Source organism: Pararge aegeria, chromosome Z (assembly GCF_905163445.1).
Source record: "Pararge aegeria chromosome Z, ilParAegt1.1, whole genome shotgun sequence".
Lineage (NCBI taxonomy): Eukaryota > Metazoa > Arthropoda > Insecta > Lepidoptera > Nymphalidae > Pararge > Pararge aegeria.
This window is the reverse complement of record NC_053208.1, coordinates 8,297,536-8,311,279: the sequence shown is the minus strand read 5'-3', so window position 1 is coordinate 8,311,279 and position 13,744 is coordinate 8,297,536. Positions and strand designations below refer to the sequence as shown.

The 13,744-nt window shown below is 35.0% G+C and overlaps 1 protein-coding gene across 3 annotated transcripts in view; it reads left to right on the top strand.

The window, feature by feature from the left end:
* LOC120636316 (ecotropic viral integration site 5 ortholog) overlaps positions 1 to 13,744 on the top strand; it is a 74,444-nt gene that overhangs the window by 29,792 nt on the left and 30,908 nt on the right. For 2 of the 3 annotated variants that reach the window (XM_039907743.1, XM_039907745.1), the window contains exons 2-3: positions 8,833 to 8,948; positions 10,821 to 10,985. In XM_039907743.1, coding sequence (XP_039763677.1) covers positions 8,894 to 8,948; positions 10,821 to 10,985 — 220 coding nt within the window. In that variant the 5' untranslated portion in view covers positions 8,833 to 8,893. The remainder of the gene's footprint in view (positions 1 to 8,832; positions 8,949 to 10,820; positions 10,986 to 13,744) is intronic. The other variant, XM_039907744.1, reaches the window with a different exon arrangement.

The window sequence follows — 13,744 nt, the reverse complement described above, 5'->3', positions numbered from 1 at the left end:
GAATGTGAACAATGAATTACACATAAAGATTTCAACAAAATGTATCTTGGTTTCAACAAGGAATCTATCTTTATTTATCACGAGATAATTGGTTTTCGTAGTATAACGGCGATATCTAAGTTGAAGTCTGAAGTCGTAATTTTTTATCGACAACAACTTTTGCGATTAACTTTTTATCTTCGGTCTTTGTATACACAACTGTTAATTACAGTGGTTACTCCAGCATCCTGGCTTGGTAGGGACAGAGCACTCCCACATAGGCCCCAAAAAAATCAAAGTGAGTCCTGTAAGAAAAAAATCCTGTATGAAGGACGTTTTACTTGAATATTATGCGCCAACGTTATTTGATAGACCGAATACTACAATTTCGAAATGCATGAAAAGTTTCCAAATAGAATCCAGACTACTAACTCAAATATTTAGTTGGAAACTGAAAATCGGCTCAATAAATGTACAATGTTTGCGAACTGAATGTCAATTTCGCTTTGACATCGCCCATTTCAATATTTGCTATGTCCTTGCGCAAATACGGAATGACTGGCACTGATATATCCAAATTTTGTGCAAATGCACACAGCTCACAAACTGGTACTACCTACTACATTATTGAAGTCTATCGAATATAAATAGTTTGAATACTAACTCACAAAAATACAATGCCAGTTGAGATATTTTTTTATTGTAAAAACAATTTGTTAAACAATTACATCGCTTGAATTCTCAGTCAACTTTATATTTTTTTCCCATACAAGCCTTTTTATCTGATTACTGAAACTTTCCCATTTCACTTCTTCGCGTCGTGAAATACGTGATAATTGGTTGATGCTTACGCATAAAGAAAGGATATTGGATAAAGAAAGGAACAATCTACGAGCTCGGAAGATGCATCGCCTGGATATGCGAATTGATTCGACGCAATGTGAGCATTTTAAGAAATGAGCAATGGTATACTTCTGCGATCAAAGTCACGTGATATCGCCAGTACGCTGCACTAACATTATAATATAAATTAACGGAATTTCTAACTAGGACGTTTATACACACAACCATTATTAACACTAGAGTTAAAACGGCTAGTAAAGCTGGTATAATGACTAGCGCTCTCGTACAGCTTTAGTACGCCATTATAACATATTACAACAGTTGTATCATAGCTCTAATTAGAGTAATTAAGTTCTCGCAGCTATTTGGATTATCTTTGAATATATCAAAACATAAATTTTGTGCAGGCTCAGACATTCAAAGCACATTAAACAAGTCATCGAAAGTCAGACTACGTCTTTGTAAAAGAACTCCATCCTCTTTAAAGCAAGGTTTTCGCTTTTTACGACGAATAAATAGGATAAAAACTTCCGAAAAATCGAAGTAATTACGCCGTAATAAGCCGTAGCTACTTAATTGTACTGACAGTATTAAGATGGCGCTACCACAAAACTCATGACATTTTATAAACTCTCGTGTGAAATTCAGATACTGACAATATACCTTACAGAGTAAGGCACTGATTTGATAGTGTTATATGATGTAATACGGTAAATAATAAACTTAATTTGCGATAACTCCGCCCGACGTAATCTTTCATTTAAGAGATTTCGTCGAGTGAAAAGTCTATGTTGATAGCATATGAAGCTGAATGTTCATTATGTACTCGTATCATGGACTTCCGCGATAAAACGCCTCATCATCGTCATCATACAAACCCATTACCGGCCCACTACAGGGCACGGGTCTCCTCTCACAATGAGTAGGGGTTAAGAACGTAGTCCACCACGCTGGCCCAGTGCGATTTTGTGGACTCCACACACCTTTGAGTGAGAGAAAAGATAAAGGTGCATGCTGGGATTCAAACAGGTCCTTACGACAGTAAAGTCGATATCCTACCTACTGGGCTAACGCCTACTTCTACTCAATATTGCCAAATTGACATCAGAGTGCACACTTTTCAGCCCATTCTCGATAAGCTATCAAAAACAACTATTAATGCCTTTGTTGATATATAAAATTTGAAAGTGAGTTTTGTGATATGTTACATAATAGTTTTTAATATGTTCGTGCCTGTAGTATACGGCGAGAAGACGAGTGAGCCATTCGTTGCCCACGCGTCACACATTTCAACCAACACTTTATAATATCACATAACTTAAGGCTTATATTTCAATGCTATTATTTGAAACGACTATGTGTCGAGTCGAGTCGATGGTGTCGTGTAATTTTAGGCCAGTCCGAAACTTTTTTGAATATTACCATGATGCATGCACTTCCATCAAACGGTCATGATTTTTTCAGTTTAAAATCATTACCTGTACAAAAAATAATTACTATCCACTATTATATCGACAAACAGTTGTGATGAATGAGATGTAGTCAGTCAGTTCGCAAATAAACGATATACCCAATAAGATTTCATTGTTTACTAACGATATGAACGTTTGAGCTCTATGCAAATATCTGAATTGTAGTTGTCTGTGCAGTTCGCATATTAGTTTGCTTACGACTAACATTACTCTCTGTGTACTGGAAAGCGAATACTATCCTCACATTATATTTTATTTTCGTGGTATAGCCTTAAGTTCGAAAATGTACAAAGGAAAACTTCCTTTAACGCTTTCTCTATTTGGACCTGAAAAAGACTACTCGAAGTTGAAACTAATTAAATATTTTATAAATGCAGTAGGAAAGTCTTTGACATTTAGCAAAGTTCGCTTCAGTCGACAGCACATTTTGTTACCTTATTTATAAATAATTGTTACCTGTGAATTCGTCCTCTGGAAAGTCCTGGTTCCTAAATCGAATCTATTATTTCACCGGCTAAGTGGTTTAGTAACTATATTTTCATTAATTATTTTTAATATTCTACTCGATACCTATCGTCTCTCCAAAATATTCTGTGTATGATGATGACGATGATGGTGATTGCGTTATGTTGCGGTATTATGTATCATACTAATAATACAGTTTCATAAGATTTTTTTTGTATATGCGTGATAAACGATCGGTCTGATTTTGAGAAAAATTCGTTGCATTTGATAGCATCGCTCGAGGAAGGTTATAGGATTACGAACTATTTAACATCATGCTAAGACCGTCAAGAGACGAGCAAACAAAATAAATGAACGCGGGCGGGAGATACGTCGCGGTGGGTACCTATATTATCCAGCCTGTGTGGTATGTAAAAAAATTTACATGAGAAGATGAAGATAAACAAGATGAATCGCTAGCGTATTAATGAAATATGATAACATAATATCCACGTAAGCCAATCGCCTAAACCTAGTATTCTGAAAAGACTTGCATTTCAAGAAAATTTAAGTAGAAAACATGCTTTAAAATATAACCGACGTGAACGAACTCCGAAACTTTGCCGGAATATGATTTTAATTGTAATTCTTGATTTTTACGGCAGGTATATACAACCATATATATACCAACCTAATATACGCGTATGTATTTCAATCAATATACAAAATAGAATTAGTAAATCTTAACTTATAGCCTATTGTTAGTACATATAAAACTGTTTTGTATTTTCTCTTATATTTTATGGAATAGTAGATATAATAGCCATAAGTTAAGACAACGATACTTACAACGCAAAGTACTGTATTTGTGTCAACACTATTTTTGTCTATGCAATCGATAAGTTCAAATTATGATTACTTAACAACGTAGGCAAAGGAACTTCTTACTCATATTGCCACGTAGTTGGTTGTAATAGGTAAATGCTTTTACGCTTTAGGGAGTTTGATGAAATGCTTACTTGGAAAAAGAAAGAAGAATCAATATTGAGATATTCTAATTCTAGCATTTATATGAACTCCCTGGACTAGGCACGACCGAAGCCTTACACCAAACCAGAGAAAATTCAGATAGTATAAATTGCCAAATCGTGTCTGCTAGGATCTGCATCTTATAAGACCTCAGCGCTCGAGGTTAGGAGTTTCAAATAGGTAAATTGAGTTTAGTGAAGAATGGTCACCAAAATGTACTTGTGTAATTTTAACCTACTCCTCTAATTGAACAACGGCCTACAAATAGTTCCCAATAAATAAGTGTTTAGGTTACGCCCTGTCTGGACGCACCCACTTGGGGTGGATTGCTACTACCCAACCCACGATCTACTTATCGGAGGAAGGCAAATTTAAACAGCTACTCATGTTACCGGAATAAAGAACGCCATATGCGGATTTATGTCTACAACCATTACTTTTAATTTGATTCACGTTGCCAACTTATAGCCTATATTGTTCTTATTGTTATTTAAATAGATACCTCATAAAGGCACTTAATGAAGAGTGAGATGCTCTTTTTTCATAAAATCAGCATGCGTGGAAGAAATTAGTCAACACAACAATTTGCGAAGTCAATTTGCAATGCAGAGGTTAGCACTAAAACCCGCAGTATTATTAAAACCCCACTTGGTTCACGAACGAAATAAAGCAAATCGCAGGGAGCCCTTGGAGACTCTCGCACAAAACCATGGAATTTTGAAGTCCTCACGAAATACGTCCATCTTTAGACATCTATCGGTGACGTTGCAGCCCCAATATAATGCGTAAGCCTACAGTGGTAAGCGCTAAAAACCGCAGCGTTAGTACCCCACTTGGTTGACGAACGACTTCAAGCGAATCGCACAAAACCATGGAATTGAAAGATGTCCTTCCGGAATACGTGCGCAAGCTGTCGACATCTCTCGGTGAAATAATGATGATGATGATAAATAAATAAATAAATATACTACGACAATACACACATCAGCATCTAGGCCCAAAGTAAACGTAGCTTGTGTTATGGGTACTAAGATAGCTGTTGAATATTTTTATGAATATAATACATATAAATACTTATAATATACAGATATATACACAGACACTGAAAAACAATCATGTTCATCACACAAACATTTTCCAGTTGTGTGAATCGAACCCACGGCCTTAGACTCAGAAAGCAGGGTCGCCGCCCACTGCGCCAGTCGGCCGTCTGTAATAACTTAGACGCGGACAATTCTCCATCATCAGCCAATTAATGTACCTCTGCTCTGGGATTCAGAACAAAATTTTGGTTGACAACTAAAGTGGTATGAACTATAATACTTATGTACCCAATTAAAGATTTATAAAAATCAAGTCCCAGCAAGGCTAGCTCAGGCAGGAGGCAGAAATTATATCCCCGGACAGGGGATATAATTAACGTGTCCACCTGCTAAATCATGGGAACAGGGAATAGGAGAAGTTTACCCCCGTTTATTATTACACATATATTATTTGGATATCATTTCCACTTGTGCGCCAGTGCTCTGAGAGTTGATAAAGCTGTGGGAGATGATAAATTTTTATCCTTTCCCCGGGGATATAATTGTCTCTTGCCAATGCTAGTGCGCTGAGGGTTTAAATAGGGGATGCACATTTATTTGTCAGATATTTTTATATTCATACTGCATTTTCTGAAAGGAATCGGAAGGCGTAGGGAGTAATTCGATACGAACTTTTGCAACTTAATTTTTTGGAGTTTTCGCGAACAATCTTGGACAGATAACTTAATTATTCGTACTCATCGAATAATATCTGATAGGATGATGAAAGGGCGCGAGCGTAGTAAGTATGTACTAGGTATGCCTATGAACAATGTTTGATGCTTTATGTAACGACTGAAAGCGTCTTGCTCGGACCGTAGTCTACATAGAATATTTGTATAAGTAGCTTGTTAAGCTAGATAATATCTCTTACCTACTACGTTCCTAGCATTGAAATCTCTATACCTATTCAAATAAAGTAAGATAAATGGTAACAGTTATGACAGTTACTCGTATAATGTATGTCTATATCAGTAATAAAAGTAATCTTTGCATTTTTTTTTATTGTGCTCTGTATAACTACCATTTGAAATTGAAAAATATTGTTTTGTGTTTGATACTTAGGTTTGATAGCTCCAATCTGGAGGATAGTTATTGGCGTATTACGAACACGCTAAGACCCTTAGGAGCCGAGCGAAGTCAGGACGAACAAGAAAGTTAAAACGATAAACGAAAGCGGTACCGCAGGCGCGGTTTTGCTAATTCTTGTAGTTATAATAAATTATAATGATACTAATGCGCCTTATATAGTAATTATAATGATACCATTCGTACTGCGTGAAGTAAGCTTTGCAAGTACGCTCATTGGCGCCGGAACTCGTAACTCATAAGCTTCTAAGTATCCTATATCCGTCTCCAGAATGCAAGCTATCGCTGAGCTAAATTAACTCAAGAGGTCGAATCAGAGGTAGAAACTGCATTGGTAGGTAATAACAATAAACAATACAATTATACTCCACTTATTGTAAGCTTCTCGTTCGTATGTCATATTTTAGTAAGCCGCCATCTTTCAATGTTTGAAATCGCTAGAGTCAAAAGAATCTCTCGAAAAAGATTTAAGTAAATTTAAAAAAACAAAATCGAAAAATAAAATAATAATTTAAACTTGTTTCAAAAATAAACTGTGCAATAAAATTTACTTGTTTATATCCAATAATATATATTTATAAATAATTTATATTATCCCGTGAGATTGAGATATGTTCAACAAAAAACCCAAATACCAACTTTCATGGATTTACTTGAAAAATTACAGATTTTTACACAAACTTTTTCTTAGCTTATTAAATTCGAGGTGGTATCCAAAATATTTTATTTATACCTGTACGGTGCTTAAAGAATATTCTTTCATTTCAAATTTCTACTTCCAGCCAGTTTGGGCTATAAGTAGGTTGTCCGTCAGTCACTTAAAACAAAGCCTTTTATAGCTATAGATTGAGATTATAGAAGGATTACTTTCGACTTATTTAATACTTTTTCCATTAAAACAGCGGAACTTGAATCAATTTCTCTTATACGAGTATGAATTTCATCAAAACAGCTATAGTTTATGAGAAATGGTGGTGCTTAGAGCCTACAGTCGTGCTAATCCGGGGCGGGTCAGTTTGTATCGTCATAATATAATGTGAACGTTTATTATATCATTTCGGATGGTGCGCGCGCTTACTGTGCGATGTGACGGACGGCCTTCATGCTTAGTGGTCGCCAGACTGCCGTGCGTATCGCCAACTTTCACCTGTACAGTTTCTTACAAACGCGAAATACGATATAATCATAGATCTTCAAATTACTAGACGCGTTTGAAATTCTTGCTCCGAGTTTAATATTGCTGGGGCTATTCTTCGGTTATCCTGTGCTGTGATTTATTGGCCTAAAACCAAATTTTTGATTTTCGCGTGTATTATTTGTTCGAATTTGTGGTACCCTCGTTCAAATTACGTGTTATAATAGCCAACGGTGAATGACTGTCCACCGATCAAAAGGCATTACTAAAATTGGTTTGACTGTGAACTTCGTTCATCAAAAATGCAATGGGAATTTGAATGTCTAGCATTTTAAACCGTCTGATTTCCCCAGAGATAGGCTTGCGCCCAGTGACGCGACGGATGCTTAATTAGTATCCACTTTAACATTTCTGTGAGTACCTATCCAAATCAGAATACTTAATTAAGTACGAATATTTTTATTTTTGCAATTATCAAATAATAATCATCAATGATGGGGGGAAATCGTGTTATAAATACATTATAGTTGGCTTTTGCCCGTGCCCTTTTATTATGTCCTTTTGGCATGCGAATTTTAATTACTACCTTTATTTAGCATCGGTGAATGTACTTCTTGGACCCCTTTCATACGATCATATCATACATGTTATGCGATATCAATGCATGGGGTGCACTTTCCTTAATTTTCATTTTGGGTATCGGTTTAGGAGTTATAAAGAGCAACAAATATTATAACCGAGGTTGAAAATAAAAAATAGCACTTCACACTTCCACAAAGTTTGCATATTGCAATGATTCACATGCAATGGTGATTCACAGGTGATGTTGTTATTTTTTTATTTTAAAGAAGTCACAATCACTAATAGGCTTATAATAAGTCTGTAATTATTATTTACACTACCCAAGTATATAAAAACGACGGATAAATAAGCAAATAGAAAAAATAGAAAGAAGATAGAAAAAATTGATTTATGTGTCATACGATATCTGGATGGCGGGAAATTTTGTGAATCACTCAATTCTAGAATACAATACAAACCTTAAGAAGCCGAAACTTTATTTTATTATTTATATTTTGATGTTAAATATTAACTAATTAAACAACGAGATTCATAAAATATATTGCGTGAATATTTAGAGTATTTGAAGAATTGTATTTGTTTTATACAAGAATATTTGTAAAAGCTTCTCCAGTCTTGACTATTAATCTAAAAATTCTTTATCGTTGCATATTAAATTTTCCTTTAATAAAATATATTGTGCAACGGAATGATAAATCATGCATGCTGGGTTATTGCGTTTATGGGCTAGCTCACACGGTACTTTTATCGTCGGCTTTTTCATTAACTTGCTTTCCGGAAGTTTGAAGAGCCGTCTGATGACTCTGATAAATAAAGACTCCAAGCGCAACAAACTCACTCACTCACTTCGTAAATCTCAGAGTTCTTGCGAGGGTTTGGCATAGAACCCCTAAACGCGTGATTATATCACCACCATCAAATGCAAGCGGATTTAAAGAAGCAATTGCTAAACGGCCGATTCCAATACAGCAATTAATTCAGCTGAAAAATCGCTGATCGCTCACAGTTTTGTTTCGTGTACGCTATTTCGATACAGCGATCGAACTCCAAAAAGCGATGCAGTGATGGTAAAAGTATCGTTTGTGCTATGGCCGTAAGATTTGCGTGGAGTATTTCCGGCTCTAAATGGGACCTGATAGATAATAAATGAGGGTCTGACGAAGTTGGGTTGGTGCAGAGCGGTGCGACGCGTGCCGGCATATGGCCGAGATTCTGCACTTAATGGCCGAGGGTACAACATGAAGGTGGAAGTGGAAGACCGGGAAGCGGTTCCCGCCAGCAGTTCTCCTACTGGTAACACAGAGTCGCCTGTCGCATTTCTTGACGGTTTGTTTGATAACTAACACACTAATGGATGTGAGGATTTTATCTGTCTGACCGGTTATCCGGACTTGTATAATGTTTTATTGGAAACAGAGAGAGTGTAACTGTCTTTTAGAATGAAGTCTAGTTTATGTTCATAAATGATTAGAAATTCCCTGGATTAAAGACATTTAGTGTCAATTAAACTAGCATTACATTGGTAACCAAATTAATAATTTCCTTTTAATTAGTACAAGTGACTGATTAGTGTAACACATTATTAATGAGTGAAATCGTTTAAAAAATAGATTACTTAATTATTTTTAATCATAATGCGTATTTGTAAAGAGAAACGTCAGTACCTAAATAGTAGAGTTAGGTGCATTTAAGTTTCTACGAAGAGATTTTAGTTTCAGGATATAATGATATATCTGTTACTAAGGCGTATTTAACTTTTAAGAAAGTACTAAGCCTGTTACGTAGTTTTTAAATACCTTTGCTAGTAATCATAAATCTTATTTGTTTTAAAGCAGTATTTAAGCAATGCCTCGTAGTAAATATAATTTTAGCATTATTCGAGGGTGCTTCAGTAGATTTTTCTTTTATCTCTCTTACCTATATACATGTTCAGAAAGAAGGAAGACAGAAATTCTCATCTCACCTCTATCCATGCACTGTATATAAACGCCTGCATAGAATATAACCCCGTAACCTACCTAACCACCGCTTTAAGTTTCACCCAACAACTAATATTTATAACAAGCAATGTAGAATTGTTACTTAGTTTTCTAATAAATTTAGTGTTACTCCTAAGGCGTAAATATTTATTACAAAAATATGGTTTTAGTCGATGGTATTCGTTTTTATAAACTGATATAATTCACATATTCCATACCACAACTCGGCGAAGAAGAGTCAGTCGATGGAATCCTTATGGCACATGCAAGAATATAAATAGATATGCTATTCTGCAGTAAAGTGGAATTTGGATATGGGTGCGGTAAAATAACAAAGATATTTGACGGTCCTTTTTAATTAAGGGACTGATTAAGTTCCTTCTGAGTTTAGTTTACTGAGTGTAGATCCTAAATTAATCAAAAGAGATTAAAAAGTATAGGATTAAAATAAATAAGGGGTCGTGTATAAATACATACTTATAATAAGGACTATTCGCCTTATCTGAATACGTATTATTGTTCTAAGTACATTTACTTTAGGATATCGTATCTAATACGATGCAGTTATTGCATTTCTATTCAAAAGTCAAGCCTTAATGAAGATTTTGGAGATTAGTTATTACTTCAACGTTTTATCGTGTAATCGCTGAGTGAATACTATTTCACTATTAAGAGGTAATAATCGAATATATTCAGTCAACAAAAAAACTGAAACAACGGGTTCCAGATAAAACTTGGTCTCAAAAGAAACACCATTTAAATCAGCCATATTGTTTTTCATATCGACATCTTGAGATGTTGCGCCTAAAACTTAAATTAAACACTTTAGTTCCCAGGATTTTTTATAGTTCCAGTATTCCTTAGAGAAGGTATTTTTTTATAGCAGATAATATAATATAAGCTATAATTTTGAATCTAGATAGCCTAGAGAATTAAAAAGGAATACTTATAAATGAATTTCTACGAAATCGCAGAATGCAGAAACAAACCTTTTATATTATTATTACTATAGAAGTTTTCATATAATATGTAAAGTAAATATTTAAGTATAATTAATTACGATAGTATTTACGTTTTAAATGACCAGTTAATAGATGATTGTATTATAGGATATCATAACCGTGCAAAATACAACAAATAACTTTATTTATGATGTGATACGTTATATATTTGTCTACATTGGCAGACTGCGTCGTAACAGTCACAGAGGTGATCTCGTCCCCTGAGCGGACGCTGCTAGCCAAGCTGGAGGAAGAAAACAGAAGGATCGAGGCGGACTCCAAGAGCCCCTCGGTAATAAAATTGCACAGCCGCAAAAGTTCGGACACATCACAGATATCATTGGCTTCAGGTGAGCATTTTTAAATAATATTACTAAAATTAAAATTCTTTTTACGAAAATTTGATCACAAGGTAAAGGTCTTTGTTGCCCGATTAGCAAGCAGCGGTTAGCAGGTTCCGTTAATGGTGCCAGCAGCGTCAAATGAAAGTTAGACCTAATTTACTAGCGCGTTGCCAGATTTCAGATAACAACCGAATGTAATTTGACAAATAGTTTGACAAAGTTATTTTTACAGCATTTTATCCCTGTCTTAGTACACCTACGTTATAATTAAAAGGCATTTTGTTCATGCTTCAGACTAATCGATTTAAGCTATGCGTTTTCTATCAGTCGTTTAGAATAATAGTTTCACTAAGCTGATTTTCGCAATTAGTTTATTTAAGTTAATCCGACTAAGCCAAATACTTGCAATACCTGTGAATCTTGCGACATCTGTGCGTGCAGCATTATGTAGATTTACTTATACGTTACATTGACTTTATTACGCGACCAGCTGACCCGCGCAACTTCGTTATTAGAGGTTTTAAAAACTTAAAACCTAGAAACGAATTACAGCGCTACCTAAAGGTCTCACGCTAAGTCGGTATGATATCTTTAGAAAACATCGTTATATTTCAGCCAATTTACAGAAAACCATAGTAAAATATACACAATAACCTTCCATCATTCCATACATCCATCCTCACAACTTTCGCATTTATAATATTAGTAAGATGGTACGCATGCATTCGATCGTTGCACCATATGCCTTGCGACTTGCTGGTATTTATCAGATCTTCATTAAAATTAGGCAATACATGCTTGATAGTATACACTTTCGGTTAAAAAAAAGAATTATTAAAATCGGTTAAAATTTAAAGGAGCTATGTAGAAAAATTGATAAAAAAATTTCATCCCGTTTCCCGGAGGAAACTTATTGTTTATCGGGATAAAAAGTATCCCGGCCCATATGTTGGCCCGGAATACCAGCTACTAGTATGACAAATTTTATTTAAATCCGTTCAGTAGTTTTCAAGTGATGCCCGGACAGACAGAAAGACAGAAAAAATTAAACAAAAATCTGGTTTGGACTCATCGATTATAAAGCATGCCTCGATCAAAATTTTCAAAATATATTTAATGTACAGAAATCTTCCACTTACAGTTTTATTATAAGTATAGATTATAGAGTTTAATTGCTTGCGCAACAAAAACAGTTTGTATGGAACTTTTCCAAACAAATCCACTAGAGACTTTCGTGTACTCGATCATCATCATATATAAATGTAACAAAAGTGGTGTAAGTCAAGAATTAGAACGTACTGCTACAAAAACGAGAGTATTTCTCATATTGCTCTGGTGACATTGTGGTGAGTTTAATAATTTGAATACACATTTGACGACCTTGGCACAGCGGTGACCGCCGTGGCATTATATATGGGAGGTCCCGGGTTCGATTCCCGGTAGGAGCAAGTTGGAATATATTATTCCTGAATTTTCATTAGTCTGGTCTGGTAGTAGACTTTGGCCGTGACTAATAACAGCCAGCTACCGACAAATACGTGCTGCCAAGCTATTAAGCATTCCAATTCCGTTACGATGTCTTATAGAAAACGACTAGTGACATGAGTCTATTGTAACTGCCATACGCCTTGCACGTTAGCCCGTTACCATCTTAGACTGTATGAGCACTTACCACCAGGTGCAATTGCAATATCTTACTTGCTACTATAGATAACTGGTGCAACTTGTTATGGGTAACAAATATTTAACTTGACATATTTTATTTGCAAAGATAACGATATTACTTTTAATTGTGCCACTTTCGTTCCTGTACGCGACGCGTTATCTAGTATTATCTACGCTGCGATAGCGAAGATTTGGTATTTTGGAGCAATACGTTTTTAGCCTTCCTTACATGAGATGAGTGATAACAGTGAATCAAGTAAAAGTGTTTTTGAATTCTATATTTCAAGCGTCATTGAGAATATATTAGGTAGGTTTATGATTTAAAATAATATAAAATCGATTTAATTTAATATTAACCGATTGCTGGTTGAAATTCAAATTCAAAAATTCTTTATTCATGTAGGCCTATCACAGGCACTTATGAAGCTTTCATACATATATATATACGTTTACATAATTATAAGGGGATGGTGATAACTTCGATCGCCAACTTAAACCTAAAGCTACGAGGGTTCCTAACGCGCCCTCGTCTAAGAAGAGCCCACAAAACTCACAGTAAAATAATATATTTTAGAGCTATCTAAAAATAGTCACAAAAAAGTTAATTAACTAAATTTCTTCATGATAAATAATATTTAACGATTAATATCGAAAACTCCTGTATTTATGAATGTATATTTTTTGTTTATGCATGCTAGCGAATTTAATGGTGTCCAGCCGAATGATGTTGTTTGAACGCTTTTAGGTAATGTTATAGATCTGCAAGAGAAGTCTTAGTTCCACGCTTAGTCCACTTTTATGTTTCTATGTCTATGATGTCTTGTTTGCTAACTTGACGTACTAAATTAAAACTTAAACCGGACAATAAAGTCAATGGCTTATTATTCCTGTAAAGTTTTAGGCGACTAAAAATAAACAAGAACACATTTTTTATTTACTGGTTTTAACAGAACCTAAGTTGCTTCCCGGTGTGATACGATCTTGTGTTTTGGTACGAATGTAGTTCATCTAGAGATGGTCCACTAATAATCACATTATGTGTTTATTTGGTGGGTATTTTATAATAGATATATTTAAAAAAAAACTTATAACCATATTAT